This window comes from Plectropomus leopardus, chromosome 11 (assembly GCF_026936395.1).
Source record: "Plectropomus leopardus strain MGB_pleo_1.0 chromosome 11, ASM2693639v1, whole genome shotgun sequence".
Lineage (NCBI taxonomy): Eukaryota > Metazoa > Chordata > Actinopteri > Perciformes > Serranidae > Plectropomus > Plectropomus leopardus.
Genome location: NC_142186.1, coordinates 31,336,767 through 31,362,958, shown reverse-complemented (window position 1 = coordinate 31,362,958; position 26,192 = coordinate 31,336,767). Strand labels below are relative to the sequence as shown.

Sequence of the window (26,192 nt, the reverse complement as noted above, 5' to 3'; positions counted from 1 at the left end):
TAGTTTGGTAGAAAGAAAATAGTTCCCACATGAAACTGCTCACAACAAGGCCTGTAAATTATCTTGAGTAACTGGGTCATGATTTCTGGAGAGAGACATTGCTGTTCAGTTTTTCCAAATGTATGTTTTTGCAGCTTTGAGCACCACAAGCTGAGTGCCATCTCGTTCCATTATAATGGAAAGAAAGCGGTAATCTCTACAGCTGATGTCTCCAATACTCTGCAACTCACACCAAAACAATCTAGACTGATAAATACTGTAGCTCCATACGTAAGAGGGAAATTTTTCAGATTTTGGGTAAACTGTCCCTTTAAGGCAAAGGCAAGCTGTACATTTCAGCAACTAGTGAAATCAAAGTGCTCGACACAAAACAGACAAATTGCAACAGAAACATATTATGGAAATACAGTTAAAAACAGTGATTAAACAGCAAGAGAACAGAAAATAAAAACAGGACAAGACAGGTATAAAAATGCAAGAATAAAAGTTACAATGCAGCTTTAAACACAAATAAAAATGTATTTAATAAACGGAAGCTGCTTACAGAAAAGTATTCAGCGTTAAGTAAAAGTAGCAATACCATAATGTAAAATCAGAATCAGAAATTTTGATTTGCAACATTTTCTCTGATGTTACAAAAGAGAAAAAGTAGAAAGTAGAATATGAGGGGCCTTCTGCTTGGTAAAGTGTTAATTTCTCCAGCTTCTGCTGATTGTTTTCTCATTGCAGGGCAGCAGACTTGGTGAGACCAATCAAGAGTCATGGGACACACCTGGGCCCGGTGAGCCCCATGCACGTCAGTGCAGCAGCAGTCAGTCTTTAGCGGACTTCCTCACACACAACTTTGCTGTCTTTGTATTTGCAGCACAACATCCTTACTGCACATTTCCACTCATCCACACCCTGCCATACTGATTACAGGTTTTTGCTACCTATTTGTGCAATTTATTTAACTTTAGCTGTGTCTCTCTGGCTTTTTGCCCAACCCTAAGAGTTCGGTTGTGACAAGAAATAAAATAAGAATATTTGATGCTCGTATGTCAAAGAGTATAAACAAGTATAAAATATGTATAGCTATTTACACGTACAATGTGTAAATGTGTAAAACATATAGAAATGTTTTGTTAATAGTAAAAGTTTTGCACTCAAAATCTTACTTAGGATTAGTAACTAATACATATATAATATTACTATATTGCATTCATGATCTGAATCTGCAAAGTAACTAATGTCAAAAAGTGTAGTGGACTAAAAAGTACAATATAGGCTTCCCATATGTAGTGGAGTAGAAGTGGCTATAAAGTAGCATAAAATGCAAATACTCAAGTTACGTGCAAGTACCTCAAAACTGTATGATATTACATCACATCATATAACCTTTAACTTGAGACTGAACTCAGTGACCCTGAACAGCCTCAGACAGACTGGCTGATTGCGGCGCAGCTGCTGTCCTTGTATTTGCGCGCCACCTGCTGGTGACAGTCGTAAACTGGCACCTCACCACTTGTTAATCTGCCAGGGGCCATTTTGAACCGCACGGCGGTGTTACCACACGCTTGACTGGTGTGAGTAATGTGTAAGACATCAATAAACAGGGACAGACACAGAAATAAACAAACAAAACCTTGGCTTGGATGCATGTGCCTGCAGCCAGAACGCGTTATTCCTCCGAAGCAACTTAACTGTGAGTATAATCTACTGCATGTTACGCTTACTTAAGCTTTATTGTGATTTCATAATGTGTCTGTGACTGTCTGAACGCAGTTTTGGGCCCGATGGTTGCACTTTTAGAAGCACCAGGCTCTCTGGAATTTAAAATATATTAATCAATGTGCAAGTTTATGAGTGCACCAGATTTAGGTTGATAGTTGTTTGCATTGTTTTGGGTAAATACATTAAAAGTATGATGCAATTGGTGCAATCCGAGCCATACTTTGTTTTGTGTGAACAATATTTTCCATGACACTTCAAATTACATCCTGGATGTTTTGTGAGAGAGGAAGCGACCCTCTGGATGTCACATCTGTCCTGCACATGTGGAATTTGTCCAGTTTGGATTTGACTTCCTATATTTCCAGCAAAGAGTCTCAGAGAGATTGGTTCAAATTTGAAATTGTTTAATTTATTGAAAGAAAAAGGTTGATTTTGTTTTTAGAATTTTATGTGAGGCATATTAGGGAACTCATTATATCTGCAAGTAACATTTTAAGTGTCATAAAGCTGACTGATTTTCATCTTTGAATTTTTCCTTTAACCCCTTGAAACCTGGATCGAAATCAGGTTTCTCGTGCTGTGTTGAGACGCCTTTCACAAGCTATTTAACCCTTGAAACCCGAGTAAATTGGTTTGATGTCTTTCGACAACATAGGGGGTGAAGAATCAGCAACGAGGCAAAAAAATGTCATGCAAATTGCAAGAAATCAATAAAAGGTGACAAAAAATGACCAGAAAATTAAATTTAAAAAGAGGAAATTTTAGAATTATTGGGAAAATATAGGGAAAATTTGTATAATTATTGTAATTAGGCTATATATTTAAAACTTATGTTGCGGAAAAAAATGTATGCATATAAAACCTATTTATTTAATTTGATTTAATTTATTATATTTTTGGGACCATTTCTTGTTGTTGTTTTTTTACTTTGCCTTTTCTTTCTTTTTTGGCTTATTTTCTGGTGATTTTATTTTATTTTTTACTAATTTCCTGCTAATTTTGGGGCCATGTCTTGTTAAGTGGCTCATTGCTTTCCGCTCATGTTTTTCAAAGAAAAGAAGTCAAACCAATTTTGTCCGGTTTTCAAGAGATAATTAAGCAAGCAAACACACCAGCTACGCCCCTGTAAGTTCGTGGAGACAGAAACCAATAATCAATGGGCCTATTGATAAAGACAAGTGTAACTGTTGGGCTCTGCTTGCTCAGTTTGAAAACTTTCCTCCCCGTGGTTTCCAAAACTTGGCCGGTCCCTCTTGTTCGAGCCCAATTAATGAGGCGGCTAAACTCATTAATTGGCCACTTAATTGGCCCCTGTCGCTGCGCGCGCTGCTTCCGCTGGCTTTTAGCGCACCGCCATCCCTCCCTCCCCCGCCGCCAGACATCACAATCCCACCTTGTCACAACGATTTAGGGTCTCAGACGGGGAAGGTGCTTTCGCCGTGGACTCCCCTCACCACCTCCACCTCCACCTCTGGATCCCCCTCTATCAGTATCTCCCTCCCACTCCATCTCGGTGTTTTATGTCTGCGTCACAACAAGTCTGTCGAGAGCGAGAGGCAGGGATGATGGCGTCTCTGGCGGCTTGATTCCGGGGCTGCTCTGACAAAACCCGCCTTAATAGCATCAATAGGTGGTGGCGGAGAGGTGGGGGGACTGGAGAGCAAAGGCGACGGGAACATGACGAAACGGCATCGCGGAGGACGGACAAACTAGAGAGACGGACGGACAGTCAGTCGCCTTTCCCTCCTCCTCCTCCTCCTCCTCCTCCTCGCTGACGGCTTGACTGACACACACACAGGCGCTTGGCACAGACAGGGACATACATGCACATCATCCACTTTTTGCAAACACGCAGGCTGCGCATCCGAGCGGGCAGTAATTGGGCAGCGGAGATCCACAGCAGATGAGGGCATTTCATGTCCAGCCTGCCCAGGAATCACTGTGACCCCGACGGAAAGGAGTTCGACTTGACAGGTACCCTTCACCGGCACAGCTTTACTGTAAAAATTTGATTCACAAAAGGGGCTCCATGCATGTTGTGTATCCTGCGTCTGCCTTGACTTGAGTGCATGCACTGGAACAAATGTGCAGAGATAATGCCTGCACAGTCATTTCATGCATCTATTCAAGTTTTTAAAGATGTTGCGAGAGAAGAAGAAAACTGCCTCAAGTAGCTGCACACTGATCTTTGCTCATTCAGTCAAACTGTATTGCAGCAGTCATCATGCAGTGTTTTTGTGTGTGTGTGTGTGTGTGTGTGTGTGTGCGCGCGTTTCATGTGTGCAGTAATCATTTGTCTTGCTCTCTGGTTGTGTACTCACTCTCATCTTTCACTGTGGTGGATACAGACTGTCGCTATGCTCTGATCTAAAAAGGAGGAGGAGGAGGAAGAGGTGGGAGGGGGATTTTAACCCCTTTGCACCGAAGCCCGCCTGTCTGAGAGCCAGCCGAAAAACGCCGGGGCCATAAACCCCTCTGTCAGCAATGGCAGCAAAGTATTCAGCGAATAAATCGGATTTCCATTTCACATGAGCCCCTGCTCTCTTCTCTCTCTCTCCTCTCTCTGTCTCTCTCCTCAGGATGGGGGGAGTAAGTGAAGGAGATGATGTGTTGGCTCGATGGAGTGATGGACTACTGTACCTCGGCAATGTGAAAAGAGTAAGTGCATGTGCAAGTGTGTGTGTGCGGTGGAGAGACTTCTGAGTGTGTGCGTGCACGTGGATTTTTTGAAAAGACTTCCATTTAGTTTTGTCAATCATTCCCGCTCACCTGCTATCTCCCTCTCAGGTAGATGGAGTCAAGCAATGTTGTCTGGTGAGATTTGAGGACAACTCCGAGTTCTGGGTTCTGAAAAAGGACATTCACTCGTGTAAGAAGGACTCTTTTCTATTCCTCTCCCTCCTCCCCACAGCTAGAAGAGTTCCTGTCAGGAGTGCTTAGGTTAAAAAAAAAGCTCATAAATTGAGTTTTTCAATGCACAAAACTCAAACTAAACGTGTTTGTTTCCACTTTGAAACTTTGCCCGAGGAGTTGAAGCAGTACTTCTTAAATTCTCTCCCCCTGTGAGCTTAAAACTTTTAATTCTTTTCTCACCCTTAGCCTCAGGATTTTTGAACTGTCGCTGCAAGAAAAACGCCGGAAAAGAAATTGCAGTCACGTTCAAGGTTATGACGCTTAGCGCTCTTGAGTATTCTGATCGGGGGCACGTTGGGTTGTAATTGGTATATTAGAGTCTATTTATGAATTTATTAGACTAATGACTCTTGAGGGAAATGGCGCCCCCACTCCACCTAACATCAAGCGAAGGGGGAAGTTGGACGCTTGTTAGGACCGGGCTGAATATCCGCCCGTCAAATGAAGTGAAATCTGAAAGGGTTGCAGCAGACACTGAAATCAATGAGGTGGCAAGGATGTGAATCAATATACATAAATTAATGCCGTTGACTGCTCTCTCTCTCTCTCTGTCTCCCCCCCTCTCAAATTCACTTCCTTCCCCTCCCCTGCCTCTCTCTGTCTTCCTCTGTTTGCCTCAGTCGCTGGTGGAGTGGAAGAAGTTTGCTGTATTTGTGACGCTCCGCCTCTTAAAGAACCCCTCATAAATTGTCTTAAATGTCGCCACGGTAAGGAAGCACGCCTCATCATACGCTGTCAAGCTGTGGTTCTCCACCACTTCTTGCACTGACCTTGAAGATTTGACACAGTATGGTAAATAACAGCACTGCTGTTTTGAAAAGGAAAAAAAAACCAACGACACAGAAAACCATCTATCGTAAATGATAGATATGAGTTGCTGCAGCTGAATCCAGGCTGGAATGAAAATGAATGAGATGCCCAGAGACACAGAGCTTAATTCATAGACTTAAATGCCACAGATGTCTTTACTCAGGCTTATTGCTGATTTAAAGATCCCCTCCAGACATATTTTAAGACTTAAAAAAAAGTACCCTGCATTGAATAGTAATGTGTGTCTGATTTCCACAAAAAAAGTTTAATTATGTCGTTAAAATTTTCTTAAAACTACATCTGCTCTTTTTCCCTCATTGAAAAATCCAGACTATGAATATGCAAATATTATTCATCTCAAAAGTTTAACTATCAGACACAAGTTGTCTCCTACTTCACTGTAAAGTGCACTCTCAGAGTATGTGTACTGGTTCCAAACATGAATCTCACTGTGCATGCCTGTGTTTATTGTGTTGATCTTTTGTACACATGACATCTATTTCACATCTGTCCAAGTGAAAGGTTTTTTTGGGGGAATTTTTCCTCATCTGCTGTGAGGGTTTAAGGACAGAGGGATGTCATATGTTGTAACGCCTTTTGAGGCAAATTGTGATTGTGGGCTTTATGAAAAAAAGAGTTTTGAATTGAATTACAGGAACAAGGTGTAAGATTTAGGGGGATATTGTGGCAGCTAGCGGATTGCAACCGGCTGAAACTTCTTTTTAGAATTCCTTCAGTGTTTATTGTTCAGGTGTTTTTTTTACCAGGAGTTGTAGTATTTGCAGTCTTCCTCTTCAAAACAAACTGACATGCTGATTTGAACCAGTAAAAAGTATAAATTAAGAAGTTTCATATTAGAAATACAGTGTTTCCTACAATTTTGTGGGTCCATGAACGCAGTGCAGGTGAAATTCGTCAGTAGCTCTTTATTTCCTCTGCCGCAGTTTGAGGAGTTTGAATTGCGGGTTTGATACATCTGTTGATCCGGTTGTACATTTGTGAATCCTAGGATAGTGAAGGAATGACCCACCCTTCTCTCTCCATGATTGGCTCAATCTCTTTGCCTTCGTTGGTTGGATTGGTTAGGGTTAGGGTTAAGCCAATCAGAGGCAGAGTAAGGTGGCCCATTCCTTGGCTAACCTAGGGTTTGCAAATTCATGATTCAGTCAGTGTTGACCAAATTAATGGATAAGAGGAGATGTTGCTGTAGAAGGAGTGAAAGCAAACTTTTAGGCCCAGCATAATGTTAAGTTTCACTTTCACTGTGCCTGACATTGTGCTGCTCTGTCTATGCCCAGATGACCCTCTCTGCTCTGAAAGGTGCAATTATTACGGTAAATATATTCCAGTTGTGCTCCTAATTAGTGATTGAGCTCCAAAAATATTAAATCAATCCGTGGTGGTAGATGTTTTAATTCTGATGCGCTGCCACAAAAAAAGTGAAGGTGTGGAAAACTCTGAAATCACTGTTTCGCCAACGCTGTTCAGCATGTTAGAGACGGGCCACTAGACCAGCACCTGCTAATGTGTGCTCACCTTTTTTGTCTGATATCTTAAAATCCAGATGTTTAGGAAGTTTTTAAATGGAGCCGAATTATCCGCAGAGGTCTCTTTCTCTTGAAAACAAACAGAAGTAGTATTTCAAACCAGTAAAAACACTAAATAAAGCAGCTTCAGGTTAAAAAATCAGTGTTTTTGCAACAGTTATCGTTACAGATGGGCCTCTAACTATGGTGGCCAATGTAAAAATGCAAATGACCCTATAGAGAGCCAGTGTTTGGTTTGTCTGTTCTGGGCTACTGTAGAAACATAGTGGTGCAACATGACAATCTCTGTTGACAAGGACCCACACCCTATGTAGATACAAATGGCTCATTCTAAGGTAACAATAGCACAATAGTTATTTTCAGGTGATTATATTACTAAAGAAAACTCACTTATTATATTACATTCCATTTCTGCCAATATATCCCCCTAAATCGTGCACACTGGACCTTTAAACTCAGATTTAAAGTGATAAGAGAGAAAGTGAAAACAGCCTTGTGCTGTCAGACTCTGCACATTCTGCACAGTGAAGCAAGTAACGATGAATAAAACAGATTTTAGAGTGAGGGGGGACTTTAAAAGTGTGAATGATGAAATGAAATACACTGAAGTGCAAGTGGGAAGAAGTTTTACAAACACTCTGCTGCAGGATGCACAAGCAGGAAAGGGCAACACATTTCACCGTCATGTCTTCACGGCTCTGTCAGACTAACAGGTTTGCTGACAGTTTGTTTTGAGGAGGAAAAGCAGACAAACATAGTCTCTGCTCCCCGGATGCAAATGTTATAGTAAAATGTGTTGCATGCTGCGGAAACAAACCAGCAGAGCACTAAACATGGAGCCGCTCTGCCATTATTGTCACTCCGGCTGTCTGTCTTGTAAACACGAATTAAACGCTCTGCCTCCTCCTCCCATTACAGGTTATCATCCAGAGTGCCACACGCCAACCATCGAACCGGAAGCTGACAGCGATTCGTGGATATGTCGGCAATGTGTCTTTGCAGTCGCAACCAAGGTCAGGCTGCTAATCTCTCCGTCTCACACTCTGGGGAAAAAGAAACATTCAGTGTGTAATATGGGAGGAATCCAGTCAGATATATCACGCTTTGCTGCCACTGTACAGTTGTGCACAACAGAAAATGAGTTTATTGGAGGCAAAAGCGCACTAATTCCCCCAGTATTGACTTCAGTATTAGATGTTCTACATTGTGTCCAAGAAATCATGAGGAATCAATAGTTATGAAGCAGAAAAACTACACTGAAGTTGAGAGAAGTACATTTAAAGTCAATCAATCACATGTGCTCCAGTTCTGTAGATATGAGATGAGAAAGCACCCAGTTAATTGTCAATCGCTCAATGTCCATATCTCATTGTCCAGACTTCCGCCGCTTCGGACACTATCTCTCACAGCTGACCTACAATAAAATGAGACGAATTGCTTTCTCCCCACCGAACGCGATCCGTCTCCCTCGCTGCCTCTGACATGACAGTGATTTGAGGGGGTCACCGACCAATCAGTTCTGTCCTAAAAATTGTGTTTTCAGAGAGGCGGGGCGCTCAAACGGGGACGCTTCGCCCGGCTCATGCAATTTATGAAACTCCGGCTTCCCTACCAGCTGTCGTCTTTAGACTGGGACCCGCAGCATCTGACCAATCAGCAACAGTGCTACTGCTACTGTGCCGGACCTGGAGAGTGAGTGACCCTGCAGAGGCCAGTTTAAAGTTTGAATGTACAGTTCATGTATGCTCTTTTAACATTTTCTCTGAAAGCGTGATCTCATCTCAAAGTCATCCTGCGGATCATTTGCAAATTGCATGCGTCATATCAGACGTGTCAAACAGCATTAGCAGGATTTCTTTGAGTTTGTTTGGACTTTTTTTTGAATGATATATGAGAGCTGCATCAGTTCAGATACTGACAGGTAAGCTGTCAATCAAAAAAAAGTGCACCAAACTATCAATTTAATGCTTTTTTTGGTATGTTTTACTGCTTTGCTTATGTGCCAAACCTCCATCCACCAGACACATAAAGCAGTAAAAAACAAACTCCCAACTGCTGCATCTTTACGAGTCATAGGATCCGGAGGGAGTTTCCACCTGAAGACACATTTCAGCTCAGAAAATGAGAACTGTCAGCCGCAGTCATCAGCTTTCAGTCTTCCCTAAGTTATGCAGAAATACAAACTTGTCTGGTGACAGATGTCGGGGACGTTCATTCATTCATGTGTTTAAAGTCTCTTTTCGTGTTGTTGGACTGCAGGTGGAACCTGAAGATGTTACAGTGTGGGAGCTGTGGTCAGTGGTTTCACGAGGCATGCACACAGTGTCTGACCAAACCACTGCTGTATGGAGACAGGTGCGTTATTTACAATTACTATAAAAAGCCTCTGGTTCTCTGTAGTCTGAATTATTTTAATTTTGTTGTTAGAATAAATATAGAAAAAATGTAGCAAACATTACCAGTTTTTATGCTAAACTTCGACTGGGTTCATATACACACAAAAACACAGCAGATATTAATATTTAACAGTAAACAAATACATTCTTATTATGACATATTGGCTGATATCGACTGAACATGAAAAACATAACAACAAACAAACATTTTTGGCACTGATCTGTCACATTTGGCCATTTGATAATTGTAACAAGGGTAGGTGAACAGTGCAGACAGGCTGTTCTCATCCTGCGAAGGGTAATCCACCAAAATTTGTACATATCCCATGTTGTTATGAGCAAGCAATTCATGAATATCCCATGTATTTGGGAAGCCTGCAATGACATGATCAATGCGCTGACGAGATGAAAGGAACAATCGGTCCCAAGCGGTCCACTAATGATGCACTTTGAGGTCGTAGGTTTGTCACAAAACACAGGACTTTCCCCTGGGGAAAGTCCTGTGTTTTGTCATTTTAAGTTTCGGTTTCACCGTGTTCTTTTCCTTAAACCTAAGAACAGTAACTTTACATTAAGTATCGGTTGGCTGTTTGCAGTAAGGCTGCACAACATGCAAAAAATTAATTTAATAATGTTTTTGGCAGATATTGCTATGTAGCATGTGTCATGATTTTAGTGGGTACATTTTGTAACATATTTTCACTAAAAAAAATATAAAAATGATGATGTGATTTTTTCTGGGGTCTGTACCAAACAAGCATCTTCCTTTACGTCTGAAATATGATTCATAGACCGAGGCATCTCTGTACCAACACAAAGCTTTATTTATAATGTTTGGCTGTGACTTAATTAAAAATTGCTCTTGCAATTTGGATATCGCACTGAGCCATATTGCAATTTCAATAATATTTTGATTAATTATGCCCCAGTGATGAGTCAATATAAACTGATATTACATGTCAATATATTAGTCAGGATGTAATATTTGGATCTTTTTTTAGTGTGAGAAATGTGACTTCTCTGCTGACCTGGTTTACATTGATCAGTTTTTTATTGGCCTATTGCTCAACACATGGTCTGGACTCTGTTAGGTGCAATATTTAGGTTATATTGAGCAGAATCTACCTGTACTAACTGAGTTTCATATACTCAGATTGCATATTTATTATTTTCATTTTTGAACACTCTGTCAGCAGTGCATTTGATTAATCATGTATTCTATAAAATGTCAGAAAAAAGAGAAAAAAAACACCCTTAATAATTTCTCACAATCATAGATGACATTTCCAAATTGCTTGTTTTTGTCCAGCAAACATTTGCTTATTAATTTATCTAAAAAAAACATGTCTTCGGGTGTTATATTTGATTTTAAGGATGACAGTTCACTGTACAATAATGCCCACCCATCTGCAGCCACCCTCCTCCCCATGGTGTGATTGATTAAAAATATAAAATGTATAATAATAAGTTAACATTCATGTGTAAGGGACAAAATAAACACATTGAAGAAAAAAAAACAAGTAATGAAAAGAGAAAAAGTGAAAAAACACCCATCATAGTTTCTCAGAATCAGAAGGGACATCTTCAAATTTCTTGTTTTGTCCAGCAAACATTTAAAAATCCCAAAACAATCAGTTTTAAAATCGTGTAAAACGGAGAAAAGCAGCTTATTTAAAATGCAGCTCGTCTCGGTCGTAGATTCCAGCCTGATTAGGAGAATCAGATGAAGACGTCTGCGTGACAGCTTCACTTGTCAGAGAACTACCTTAATTAGCTTAAGACTAAATTATTAGTGTGCATGTTAATGTACTCACTGACTTGTGCAACAAGGACACGAGCTGCTCACGCACTCGCAGCAAAGGGACAGTGACAGACAGCGGAGCAGACATATCACCTCTCTGCTCGCTGCTCAGATATGATGTTGGGAGGATATGCAAGCTGCTGATCGCAGCGCAGTTTGATAGGCTGCACCTCATGCGTGTAATAAAATGTATCCATCCATTAAGTCATTATTGTCATTAACCATCTGCGTTAGCCGACTGGGTTCTACACCCACCCTGACACCTTGTTATTGCCGAACCTGTCTGAGGGGGGAAGAAAAGGAGGGATTAGATTTAGATTGACAGTCGGGGAGAGCGAGGCTGGATTGGTACAACATCTGCTGAGCAGGTGATGGAGGAAGAGTGAAGACTGAGTTCACAGTTGGAATAGTAAGCATGTGCTGCCGTCATACTGTGTCTGCGCTTCATCTTTTCGCGGTGACCTTCAGTGAGCACATGCATATAGAAGGACGGACGCACACGTTGTTGTTGTGGTATGAGCCCGGTTTCAGGGTCACCCAGAACGGATTGTTATTATGGGCAAACGGATACACCTGTCTGTTTGTTTTCGGTTCAGGTTGATTTATATGATAAAATATCTTGAGAAGACAGACATATAGAGACTGCAAGGAATGTAAAGAGGAATGTGTATATGAATAACTTGGACTAAATGATATGGCGTCTGCAGAAAAATAGTTTTCAGAACTAATATGTTATAAAAGAAGACAGCGATATACAGATTGTGCAAGTGAGAATAACAACAAAGGACAAAGACAAAATAAAAGATGACAGCTGTTTCTTGAAACTAAATGACAAATGGACTCATCAAAGAGACGAAAAAGACACTTTAAAAAAAATGATATTTCACAGTTTCATGATACTAATCTTTTTTTTTTTTTTCACGTGTCTTTTCAGGTTTTATCAGTTCCAGTGCTCAGTATGTACAAAGGGACCAGAGACCATCCAAAGACTACCCATGACCTGGTAAAATTAAGAATAAATGCAGAGTTAATTTCTTATTTGTCTTTTTCAATCACAGTATTCTTTAATCTAGTTTTTTTTATTGGGAGGAAACATAATTTTGTCACCCCATTTGACACCACAGCACAGACTGATATTGCTTATTAACTGTAATAATTTATTAATGTTGTAAGGGACTGTTCGATATTTATAAGGGAAAAGGGGGTGGTGCAAAAAGGGGAAGGCATGTCATAATTTTTTAAACTTTGGGGAGGGATGTTGTTTTATTTTGGCTATTATTTTGGGGTGGGGCAAACAACTTTAAATGATTGTAATTTGTATTTATTTAACAGACAATTTTTAAAGAAAGTTGCTTAAAATACACCACTTATCATAGCCAGAAACTGCAAAAACAAAAACTATTGTTGGATTTTCAAACTTCCGATGGTCCTTGAATATATCATGTGAGAGAAATGCTACCATCAGGAAAAAACAACCAAATCTGAGCTTGAAATAGTGATATTTCACCAAAATCACTTTATTTTATGTCTTTTTTAAAAATTTGGCCAAAAACAAACTGTTTGCACGAACTAATCAGCATGCACGACAAAAGTGAAACACCCACAAACTTTTACTTTTTTTTTCATCTTTAACTTATAACTTTTAAACATCAAATGGTAAATTTGAAAATCAAAAAATCAATTGATGGTGAGAGGAGGGTCATACATTTGCCACCAGTCACTCGGGGACGCTTAAGGAAAAATATTTGTATCTGTAAGTAAAGAACAGTCCCTTATAAATCTGATGTGGTATCTCAAACCAGGAAAATGTTGTCATATATGTAAAAGAAAATACTCTCAAAATTGTTCTTTTTGCACTTTACCTGTTTCTTATCATCTATGTTTTTTTGTGAAATGCAGGATGGATTTGGCTCATTTAGTGCTGTACCATCTCTCGCTGTGCTGCAAGAGGAAATACTTTGATTTTGACCATGAAATCCTGTCCTTCACCAATGAGAATTGGGACTCGTTGCTCCTAGGCGCGGTATTGATATTTCCTCGTTTAAGCACCATGATGAAATGATGTGAAATGCTGCCAGCCTTTTTTTTTGCATTTGAGACTTAAAGCCTATTAACCACCATTAAAGTAAAATTTAAAGTTAAAAAAAGTATGACCTCTACTTTAGCTTAAAGGGGAACACCACTGAGTTAAAACATTGCATGTGACATTGTGTGTTTTTGTGATCTAGGACAGTTGTTCTTCACCTTTTTTGGCCGACGCCCCTTCATAGCTCCATCAAACGAGCTCATGTACCCCTCATCACGCTCCACAGTCCAAATGTGTTCATTTGGATTGATTTTAAAGTGGATGTAATTTCTCCGTATTACTCAGGGTTATTTAAAAGTGGATGTTGTTAAGAAGTTTTATCAAACAGTTGATGGGGTTGATTTGGTTGCATTTGTTACTAGAATTTCAATTGTTCATAAATCCATTCATCCATCACTTTTAGCCACACGTAACGACGTATTCCAACACTTTTAAACAGTTTTTAAACAGTTTAGCAGTTACTTTTAGCTGACATTAATTCAACCAATTATCCATTACTTTTAATTAGTCTAACTATTTTTTTACTTCTTTAAATTGGGCTATTTTTTGACTATAGTGACTAATTTTAGCTACTTTTTTTAGCTATAGTTCTTGAAATATTTACCACTAACTATTTCAAATGTTAATCCAACACAGCACTTTTATCTCACTACTAAAAACGGTTTGTAAATGACTTTTAGCTAGTAATGGTTTAACCTTGTGTATATATGTATGTTTTTTTCAAACGTGACCATACACCCCTTGGCAATTGCATAATAATAATGATGATAATAATAATAATAATAAAACATTTTATTTAAACAGCACATTAAAAAACAAAGCCACAGAGTGCTTAACATGGCAGAAACTAAAACCATTTCACAAAATCAGACAGTTACATGAGTTTTAAAAAATCCTCAAACTAGAGTGCTAAGGCTCAACGTTGTTACAGGTTACCACCAATTTTAAAATCTGAAGTTGCTCCACAGAGAAGAAACAGGAAGATAAAAGTCGAGGTGACTGTGAGACACATCAGGAGGTTTTATCTGTGCATTTCCTGTAAATCTATCTGAGGCTGTGGGTTCTCCTTTAAAGCTGTTTCTAAAAGACACTTTGAAATGTATTGTTTGTCCTGTCATCACACGGCAGCAGTGTCTTTCAGCCACGTAGCTGCAACAAGTACTTTTCCACATCAACATTATTGCTGTCAGCGACTGTAAGAGAAAATTATTCCATGCATTAGAGCTTTTCTGTCTGACGGCCGTCCACTGTGTAAACACGGCTTTGATTTTTCATTCCTGTCCGTCCTCCAGCTCTCTGACACGCCAAGGCAGGACCGCTGTCACAATCTCCTCAACGCTCTGAACTCCCACAAGGACAGGTAAGTAACCGCATATGATGAGAAGAATAAACACCGACCACACATGACTGGATTGATGAGTAGCGCTCCATGAATAGAGGGGTCTTCTTAGTGCGCAGTAGTTTGCAACGTTGGACATGCGGGGCTGAAATGAGCGAGATGAGATGTGTGACTTTGAATAAAATGTAGCCGCTAATTAGACGAGATTAAATTGAACACTTTTTGGTGCTTGTTTTGTCTTGTTAGGAGAGGACACAAGTTGTTGGTGTTAAATCACAATAGCCAGTCGAGAGATATAATTGCTTTTACTGAGTTTTCATTGAACTTTGAAAAAAAAAAAAAAAAAAGTTGGCTCTAATTATGTATACTTAATTACACAGTTGCTGACTTTGAAATGTTCCCGAGTCTACTTTTTCATCAGGAGAATAAGTACATTTTGTTACACAACGTTAAATTCATTATTAGCATCAAAGAGGAGTGCTGAAAAAACACAGGCACACATTCGGTGATGATGTATTTTAAGACTGTTCAAGCTGTTTCTTTAATGTCGCTGCAGGTTTGTCTCTGGAAAGGAGATCAAGAAGAAGAAGTGTCTTTTTGGGCTTCAGGTCCGAGCCCCACCTCCGCTGACGTCCGACTCGTCGCCCCTCATCACCGACCCACCTATCAACATCACGCACCGGCGAAGGTCAGAGTAAGGACAGCGTCTCTCCTTTCAGCTCCTATCTCAATAACAGCTCTGGGATTCCCACAGGGCATATAGTCATTACGCATGAACAATTAACTCGCGAATCAAAGGGCTGCAGTTTTCATATGCCAGCAAAAGTATCAGTGTCTTAATATTCTCCTAAAAGAGCATTAAGCCCCCCTGTGTGCTTAGGTTTTGACATCCAAGTGTGTGTATGTGTGTGTGTGTGTGTGTGTGTGTGTGTGTGTGTGTTTTCACTCGTCCTGTAATCTGCACATTTCATAGACACACTTTTCATTTTAAATAATTTTCTGCATTTAACTGGAGCTCATTAAGACTGAATTACAATAAAATGATTTGCATTAGAAATGTCTTTAAGGGAACAAAAACCTCATATTTTTCGAGCCTCTGAAACAAAAGTATTACGTTTTCTTACACGGAAACAATATTCATGTCTTCAGTAATTTGTCTTCTAGTTCCCCTTGCTCATCGAAATAGCTGCAAGTTTCAAGAGACACTGATCTCTTTCTGACAGAAATGTAAGATGTTCAGTTTGGAGTGGAGTCAGTTTGCTTCTTCCCAAATGGATAGTGTTTAAGCTGCAATATAAAAGCAACAAATATAACTTTATCCAGCACACTCTTGCTACCAACTTGTCAAATCTAGTCTCTTGGTCAGTGGCCCGACATATTAAACTATGACCCTCCAGGCTCTTTTCTGGACACTCAGGGATGGGGTGTCAATTTCCGCCCATCACGCACACCCTTAAACTATTTGGCTACCAAAGTAGCAATGTGCTGAGCACATTCATGCTACTACAAGGATAAATCTTTGCAATGACTCTGTGTTCTTCTGTTTTGCTCCAGGACGAAACATGCGTTTCAATTATTTCTACCTGTACGGCTCTAATTAGACCAAAATGATGTTCATTCCGGTCAGTTTTAGAGTTGTGGGCTGTAATGGACATTTCAGCCTCTAGAGGCCACTTTGGTGGTTCAAGTTTTTATAAAGAAATCAGGAGACGAGTTCAGGTTTTAGCAGCAGAAGAAGAGGAAAGGGAATGAGCGAAATCTTTGTAGTTTTTAAAGTTTTTTTTCGATATTTCTCAAACTGCTTGTAGATGATATTTGGGCTTGTATAGCAGAAAAGATGTGAAATGTGTATCTATTATAATACATCAAAATCATCTCATCTCACTGCTGTCATCCTCTCATATTTTACACCTCTCAGTAGACTTTAATAGAGACACACTAATAAACTCAATATTGCACTTTGGGACTGTATATGTGTGTGTTTATGCCTGTATTTTAATTTATGTGTGTTTTTGTTCACTTCAGCCCGTTGTCACTACCCTGCCAGAGGAGAGTGGGGGGGCCGGAGTCGCGTAAATCAAAGCGTCGCATCATGGAGACACAGGTCAGTGCCTCTGTCTCCAGCTCAGGGCGAGGAGGGAGGTCTGGGCCACAAAACCTCTCTGATTATTTCTCTCTTTTTTTATACATCCAGGTAAACAGCCCTCCGCGATCCAAATAACCTGTCAGTCAGAGGCTGTGATGAAGGTTCATTTCGCAGTCTAAATCAGTCTGTCTTTTAACACCCAGTGCAGCTCAGTGCCTCAGTATTTTTCTTCTTCTTTCTTAGCTGTACTTTAATGCCTGCTGATGCTTCAGAGTCTATAGAGTGAAGGTAGCGCGTGAGAGATGAGGCGTCGTGCGTTTGACTCGGTTAAAATGTATAATTCAAATACAAACTCTGCTGCACAGAAACCTGCTCATGTATTTCATCAACATCTGCAGTTCAGCACCACATTTATCACCATCATCAAACCCAATTCCCAGCGGATCACAATGAAACATCACATGTGGCAGTTACTATTTTTACACGGCATTCTTGACGGTGAATGCTCATTGTGCTGCGTCCTCCTACACAGCACTCTGATCCGTGTACGTGCACACATACAGTAATCCTGGAACAATACTCTCCACAGAGCACTCGCTTTCACTCTGGCACATCCAGGCCCCATTGTGCCCCTCTGATTGATGCTAATCTGCGTGTGTCTTGGAGGAGCAGGTTGGTTGTCGTGGGGAAAAGTGAGATGGGAAGGAATGCTGATATGCGTAGCCTGGGATCACTTCCAAGTGCACTTTGCAGTCGATTACAGTTTGGCCAGGTGGCGCTGGCACCTTGGCAGTGCAGCATTGACAGAGCACATCCATTTAAAGGCACAGACGTCGACTAAGGCCACTGAATAATGGTCTCCCGTCCTAATAGCAATGCTAGAGAAGGGAATGATAACGGTCCGAGTGTGCTGCCATATGTCACAGTCGGGCGATGAGAAATGCAACAACCTTTAGGTGACGTTTCCAGAAATTGATGGCTCTCATGATGCTCTGATGTTGTTACTTTTCATGGGTTGTGAGTCTGTGTGTCAGAGGTGTCAGAGAGAGCTGCCTCACTAACCAGCCGGCTCCATGAGATGGAGGTGATACATTTAAGCGGGACATCATACAGCTGATGATGTGACTCACATCCTTCAATGCTATTAGTGCAGATTTATGGACATATTTGCCTTCAGGGAATGCACGGACATGAAATTCATGCCTTTACATGCTTTTTAAGAATGCAAAATTAAATGCTGTCACTCTGATTTTCAGTTTGCCAACCTTACAGACAGTACAAAAACAACAGAACAGGGTATTGATAGGCAACGATACATGGGGTAGATAGAGCCAGAAATTTAGAACAGCCAGGACAAACAAAAAATGATCAGGCATGATGATATTCTTTCTGTTGATATGCAAGCCTTTTTTTTCTATGCTATGGGTGGTTATTGAGGTCATTTGTGTATGTGTTTAGGTGCAGGCATGTCTGCAGCTGAGAAGGAAAGAGAAGATAAGAGGAAAATAAGAGGACAAACAGGATATGGATGACAATAGGAGGGATATACATAATATTGTATATACATAATAGTAATACTAAAAAAGAGGGAAAAAAGAAAAAAAAAATAAAGGTATTGCAAGACTGATGTTCCATATGCAGGATTAACTTCACGCGTGTTAGAGCACGGAGCTATTGAAGCTTGAGTGACTATGAGATGGTGATGGCATCCAGACAAGCTGATCTGTGTGTCTCTTTTGTGCACAGGCTTGTCCACCCCCAGCCGCTGCTAACCCCATCGAACTGCTGCCATGTTGTCATGGCTACATGGGAGGGGCTAGCCTCTACAACTCCAGGAAGTCAGAGGAGGAGCTTAGTTTGAGGTAACAGATGTTAAATCATTTTGTTTCCTGTGTTGATACATTGTTTAAAAGTTGAGTTGAGTATGGGGTGCTGCATTTTCGACCAAATGGCCAACTGTTGGTTAAAACATTAGTTTTTTGGAGGAGGCGCCTGAATTTTGCTCTGATGGCCCTATGTGACTGTTTCAACCTGAGAAAGACCTCTGTTAGATCAAAACATTGATTGAAATATATTTGGAGCTTTTAATACAATGTGGATCTTCTGTTTGATTCTTGCCTTAGTTTCAGTTTGTGATCCAGCACCTGTAAAAGCTGTTTTTGGATGTGCATGCCCTCCACTTTGCTTATTTCTGTCCCTAACCTTGAGTTTGCAGCCACAACAGATCAGCCAGGACAGAATGCCATACAAAACAAAAAGTTTTTTCATCATGTGGCCAAAACTAAACTTTTTACCTTTTCACCATGATATCGGGGTGACAGCAAAAGTCTGAATCAAATATCTTGCTACTTAAATTATTGTGTTTTTTTTTCTTTTCTTTTTTTACATAAACTGAACCTTTAAATGATAGTCTTTTCTACAGTTTGAAACGCAGCTGAACTGAAATATAATTTTATTTTAGATTAAAGCTACAAAGCAATTGTTGTCTTCAACCTCCTGTTTGTCCCATCCACAGCTCTCCTCCCAAGCGGATGTACGCTCTGTACCACACCACGTACAATGGAAACACTGCACTCTCCAGGAGTCATCATCACTACAACAGGTTTAACTCTCTCCTACTTTACTCATCATCACTACCACTGATAACCAAAACTGAAAGACCTGAAATGGACCACACATGATTGAAATACAGGGCATGATTTCATGTCGAGCTCAGGGGCCACATAAAATGTTTCTGAGGGTTGCTATTGGCCTGCTGGCCACACATTGTTCAACTATGCATTAAACAGTAGAAGTCGGAGTTTGGTATGACGTCACACCCGAGTTGACTGCGTTCCCGTACAGCAAATTGAAAGACTAAGATGTTAGCAATACTACTTCTAGTCGGGTTAGCTTTTGTTAGCAATATCAGTTGATAATGATGCATTATTCAGTATTAATTTATGGCTTTGATGAGACAGAAGTGCTAATAAACAGTAAATTACAACAGCTTTCACTACTGTTGATGCGTGGAGCAGTCATCTTAGATTTTGAGTTCGGGGTTGGTGAGGTTTCTGCGACTTTTGGAGTAAGAAAATTGACTTCAGGGTAGTGTTGTGGTTGTAACAGGGTGTGGTAGGACCAGATTGGAACCCAACAGAGCAGGTGAGTAGTTGGTAATGATCTTTATTAAATCTTTTGGCAAGTTGAATGGAGCAAAGGTGAGTCTAATCAGGTTACAGGTAAGTAGGTACAGTTATAAGTTCTGGGGTGAAGCAGAGCTCGTGAAGAGACTGAGGTGAGCTCACGTTTACAGGTGATAGTTCAGAGTTCAAACAGGGAAATTGTGAACATGGAGCGGGCTGGCAGGTGATATATCAGGTAAGTCGCAGAAAGACTTACAGCAGGGAGCTTGTGGCAGGAAGCAGAGCAGACAAATCCAGTAGGAGCAGGAAGCGGGATCAACGAGGACAGGCGGGGAATCGGTGACAGAAAGGAGAATGGCGATCTCTCTCGACGGAGCCAAAGCAGTAGAACAGCGCACAGCAACAGGCAGATTAGAACGAGGAAGTGCACAGGCAAAACTTGTGGTCAGAACCAGAAGGCTGTTAGGTTTACCGGGGCAGAGACAAGGAGAGATGGTCAGAGGCGAGCTGAGTCGGAACCAGGAAAACAGTCTGAGAGTGAGTGCTGGAAGGTCAGGCATGGACGCAAAGACAATCTGGAAATGAGTTAGTGGAGTGAGGCTGCTTAAATACTGGCTTGATTGGAGATGAGAAGCAGGTGGGACCATCAGGTGGAGGTGATGAGGCTGATGAGGGCGAGTGGCCGGGTGGGGAGAGAGGTGGGGGTGGAATAAGTGATAAAATCCCGCAGCAGCAGGAGAGAGGCAGAGCAGACTGTAACAGTAGTACTCGAAACAGGTGGGTTTTCAGAAGGTCTCGGTCTCATCACGGAATCAAATAAATTTTGACTTGGTCTTGTCTTGGTGACATAGCGGACTCCGTATTTTTGATTTAGATCGGTTGGGACCACAATGGTTTTATTTGTTTCGATTTTTAAATCCCGCCAGTCACGTAAGTAATTTGTAGTTTGCTGTTTTTGTCACCGATAACGGCTGCAACCCTTCATAAAAATCGGAGTAAAATGGTGTATATATAGTCTTGTCTTGGCCTTGGCACACTAGTCTCGGTCAAGTCTTGGTCAGTTAGTACGGCCTTGACTACTACGCTACTTTAGGGGGCGTTCCAGTTTAAATCTCTGACCAGTGGTGGGGAATTTTTGGGGTACGAAAGGCCTTGAGGTCAGATACTTGACCCCCGCGGCTGCCTTTCTTTATACTTGATGTAAATAGATTTGTCTCTTCTTGAGAATGTGCAGTTGCATAGTTGGGGAGGCAGGCAATGTGATTTAGGGTAAACAGGGTGAGCACATTTGTTTGTCTGAACTTAGGGGCCAATAGACTCCTCTCTCACTCATAGATGCATGCAAAATAACCATATTTGGTAACATGTATTATCTCGGGGAGAACTGTTGTGGTTAATCACCAGCATTCAGTCAAAGATTCCCTCAGACTCTCTGGACAGCGTACACTGCGCCACTCTGTATGTTCAACTGTGATTATTGATCGAGTGTAATTCATCGAAGTCTCCTGAGTTCTTGTTCAGTCATGGAATCACCAGCGCATACTGTTTTTTCCTCATCAACCGGGAACAAGGATATTCCGACTTCCAACAAAAGGATCACACATTTAATAACTCACCACCGTTATAACAGTCAGAACTGTATAGTTGCACATAGTTCAATGCCAACTAGCAGCATTTGTCACGCTGCTACATACTGTATGTCCCTGTTGATGAATTCCTACTTGAGATCACTGTAATCAAAATGTGTAACCAAAAGTTTTTAAGACTGTTTTGACACATTAAGTAATTTAAAAAAAATTCTCAGTGATTTTAGACACTTCAGACCTTTTGGAGTTGTCTCCTAATGTTTTTCAGAATATATTGAAATGCTGAAAACTTGTATTCAGGAATGTAACTCCCTTTTGGAGTAATTCTTTTAACTGTATATGAGTAACTCCAGTTTAAATCTGCATTAATTGCTTTTCTCTCTTTTCCTAGCGTGGAGGACACCTGCAGAGTACCGCCACCTTGCTTCCCATACCCCCTCAACGCCAATGGCAGCCATCATCACCACCACTCCCACCAGCACCATCACAACCACCAACACAACCACCAACACAACCACCAACATAACCACCAACATAACCACCAACACAACCACCAACACAACCACCAAAACAACCACCAACACAACCACCAACACAACCACCAACACCAGCCAGGTCAGAAGCAGCTGGAGCCCGTCATCCTACGTGACATGCCCCCGTACCAGGCCGGCATGGGTGGTGGGGGTGGCGTAGGTGGAGGAGGCGGAGGGGAGGGGGAGGAGGCGGTGGTGGTGGAGGAGGGGGGGTGGTAGTCGCAAGTGGGGACGGGACAGTGTCCAGGAGCTGGGGAGGAGGGGAGGCCGTGAGGATCTTGGCGAGACGCGTCACGCCGGACGGGAAGGTGCAGTACCTCGTGGAGTGGGAGAACGTGAGTTTGTACTGATGCAAAGAAAGTAAACACGAGACGCAATGACTGTTTTGCAGTTGCCACAGGAATACTGTGTATGTTATATGTGGCAGTGTTTAAAGTACAAACAAAACAAAAAAGGAAAAAAAAAATCTCTACACGTTGCAAATCCAGGTTGCTCTCATAGTATCACCTCTAATTCTACATCATTATAACTCACTACTCGTTACTAAATGTCCCTCTTTGCTAGTGTTTCTCTGATATTTGTACTGTTAACTTTGGAATATGCCTTTGCATTTATCATGTTAAACAGTGATGAGGAAAGATATTTAAACCTCCTGATGATTTGTACATTTTGGGGCCACATCAAGAAGAGCATGTCTCATACAGTACTCATGTCTTGATATGCAGCACTGTAGGTAAACAGCAGAGTAGTACAAGAAACTAGGAAAAGACAGATTACTGCTTTTTCATTGATTGAGTCAAACTGAAAAAATAAGTGAGAAAAACTGAAAGTATTATTTATTAATATGTAATTTTATTTTAACAGCAAACCTCCACTGCTTGTCATTTAGACAGCATGCTGCTACTTAAAAGGAAAACATACATTACTGGTATTTGCCTTCCTGACTTGAGTTAGATTAGAGGACTCTCATTGGTTGGATGGATTCAAGGTTTCAAACTAAATTTAGTTCTAGATCAGTGTTTTCCAAATAATCCAGCGGCGAGATCCACATTTTGTTTTTAGTCATTAGTTTTAGGTCCACACATAAGATAAACTACCACATATTCAATTTTATTTCATAAAATGCACCTAGAACATGATGAAATAAAACATATTGCAAGAATAAAGAGCACAGGAACCAAAAAGTGCACATTATTGCTTCAAGATTGGTGGCATAAAAATGCTGCAAAGGCATAGCATGTTAATAGGCCAAATAATATAAAGAACAGGGAAATAAAGTAGCAGCTGAACAATAGAAAACTGCAATTCAAAATAAAAGCCCTGTGTCAGAAATCTTTAAAAAAAAAAAACAAAAAAAACCCTGTGTTTTTCACAAAATTGACATATTCAGGAGTCACTTGCCCACTTTTGGATCGTGACCCACCAGTTGGAAACCAATGGTTGAACTATCTAGACATCTGAATAATGGGATTCAAATCACCAAATCAGAATTAGTATTAGAATTAGAATTAGATTTAACTCATTTGTTCTTTTTTAAAGGTGGAAAAATATATAATTGTTTAAAAACATTTCTTTTCCCAGCATTTGATATGGATATCCAAGTGATGAGGAAACGGCCAGTAGCCAGCACCACACTTCCATCAGCTGACACTTTTATAATTGCTCATTAATCAACTGATTGTTAATGTTCAAATGAAAATTAGCCTGGAAAATAAACAGTGATGAATGGTCCATCATCAGTGAGCGGCACGATGACAGCTGGGTGGTGGCTGCTGGCAGCTCATGAAAAAAGCAGTAACCTTTCATTAGCCAGGATGAGACGAAGCCGGTCTCGTACAGTATTTTTGGCCACACAGATGGTAGTTTAATGCCTCGAGGGCACTTTGACAGTCGTATTTGAGCCCCTTTCTGCTGCTCAGACGGCAGCTTGTCTGACTTCATAAAATACAAATTCCCTTGAGGTTTTCATATTCTTCCTCATCGCTGTGTGTTAATAAGAGATTGTATACATGTTATTACGGGGTTACTTATTTGTTATGTTAGATTTTGTCATACAATTTACATTTAGACAACTGTACGTATTAGAAATAGGAGCCACAAGAGGGCTTTTGTTTTATAGATAGAATTATATATTCACAATATATTGCTATGATCGAATAACTTTATTTTATTTTTTGACGTGGTTGCATAGTGCCTAAATGGGTTGTGTACCTGCCGATTGGTCTGCTGTTAAGCCGGCCATTCAGATAGATGAACGAGGCGATGTTGCTACAAAATAAGAGGATGGCTCTATATCCAACGACAGATACAGCTACATGGGTAAATGAGCAGTTATAATGTTGAATAGAGTTTTTTTTTTCTAAAATCAGAACAGGACTGATGTTACTGTACATTCCAACAAAAAAGAAATATATATGTTACTGAAATGTCTGTTCGAAGTCATCAGAACGCAATTATTTTGAAAGGATGATTTTGTTTTTTAATGGGTGTTAAATGTCATAAAGGTCAGCGAAGGTTCAGTTTCATGTTGTAGGGAGTTTAATCCTTGCATTCAAAGTAACAGTACAGGTAAAGAAGACACTGATAGGCCCGACTCCAAACTCACACCCATCATTTCTTCCAGGGTCTAACAGTCTATAATTTAAAAGGAACGAATTCACAAGTCAAGGCCTGACTTTTTCTCAGACGTGCTTATAGAGGCAAGTGAGGTGCCGAAGTTGGATTTTATCTTTGTGCAAACAGGTTACATAAATCTAGAATACTGTGGTGCAAGTTTCAGAGTTTATATTTTATACAGAGGTTTATTTCAGCAATCTGTTCGATAAAACTTACACAGCGTTATACATTTGTCAGTTTTATCTTTCAGGAAAGACCGTATTACAGGTTTAGTTGAAAAAAAAAACAAAAACAACAGACAAATACAGCATTTATACTGTTATATATTCAAACCAATGCAAAACTCTCAGATTTTATTTATAAACTGACCTCTCTGTTGAATTGCCTGCTTTGAAAGTTATCACCTGATTGAATGGGCGTTATCAGTGGTTGTCAGTCTCATAAATATGGGTTAGAATGGGCCTGCATCATTTAATATTTCAGTGGTTTTCAAACTTTTTACACCATGTACCACTTTAGAAAATAAGGCTCTCCAAGTACCACCATTATGATCAAAATACAGTAGGCTAACCATGTTTAGCTACGGAAAATATTTGTCTTGTAACTAATCGTGGATGTATAAACAGAACTGGATACAGCATTGAAGGCAGGGCCTTGTTCATTTCTATGAAAGTTGCTCAGTGGCGAATGAAGCAAAACAAACCTTGATTTTTGGGGTCTGTAATTAATCTTCTGCATCGTAGGGCCCATAAAGCAAGCGCACCAGAGACATGCAGCAGCCAAGCGGATAACTTTTGGATTAGCACGAACTTAGCACTAACTAGCTATCTTTACTGAGGATAAAATGTTGTAATTGTACAGCTTTTCCACACTTTAGAAATGTGTTTAGGTCAAATGTAAAATCCAGATAGTGAAATGAGTCATTACATGTTAGTTGTAAGGCTAAAAAAATATCCAGTGACTTCTCTGTCACAATTTAAGTCTATGGGAAAAACTATTTTTGGGCCCCATGGCATCTCGTCATGCAACCGCACTGTGTAAATCCACTTTGGGCCACTATGTAAAATTGACTTTAAAGATCGGCGCTATTCACACACTTGTATGTTCATGAATGTGACCGCATAGTAGGTTGATATCAAGAGAAAAATATTACAGGAAAGGCAACACTGTTCAGGGATCTCAGAGATAGTTTTCATTTGAAATGTTGTAATTTTTTATAGTTTTATATTTATTTAATAGATTTATTTTTTTTGTAAACATATTCCTCTGCACAATACTAGAGGGAGCTCACATATCACCAGTGATACATGTATCATAGTTTGAGAACCAGTATACTAGAAGGTTCAGAACATTGTTAGAAGCCCATTAATTAAATGTCTGTGTTTATTGTTAGGCAGCGACCTCTGGTGGCTGCAGTAATTATAATGGGAGCAAAGGAGGAGGTCAGGTGACATAACGTTGTGTAACGAGTGGGAAAGTCCATCTTTAAAGAGGTCTGGGTAAGGGTTCAGTCAAACAGACACAGGACTTTCAATACAGGAGGCTGGGGTTTGTGTCCTGTGTGGAACCAAAAGTTGTTTTTGTTGTCGTTATTTATTTTCTTAACTTAGTTTTTATTTCAGTTTCAGTAACTTTTAATAG

General features: G+C 40.3%; 1 protein-coding gene across 1 annotated transcript; it reads left to right on the top strand.

Moving 5' to 3' along the window:
• The first annotated feature begins 1,706 nt into the window (after positions 1-1,706).
• phf1 (PHD finger protein 1) lies at positions 1,707-24,846 on the top strand. Its single transcript, XM_042490227.2, is given in 16 exon segments — positions 1,707-3,687; positions 4,293-4,371; positions 4,501-4,582; positions 5,247-5,333; positions 7,902-7,996; positions 8,527-8,675; positions 9,243-9,338; positions 12,115-12,183; positions 13,080-13,203; positions 14,559-14,626; positions 15,162-15,293; positions 16,631-16,709; positions 18,438-18,553; positions 19,207-19,293; positions 21,794-22,107; positions 22,110-24,846. Coding segments are annotated over 15 exon segments (1,752 nt in total). The 5' UTR covers positions 1,707-3,687; position 4,293; the 3' UTR covers positions 22,286-24,846.
• The last annotated feature ends 1,346 nt before the right edge of the window (positions 24,847-26,192 follow it).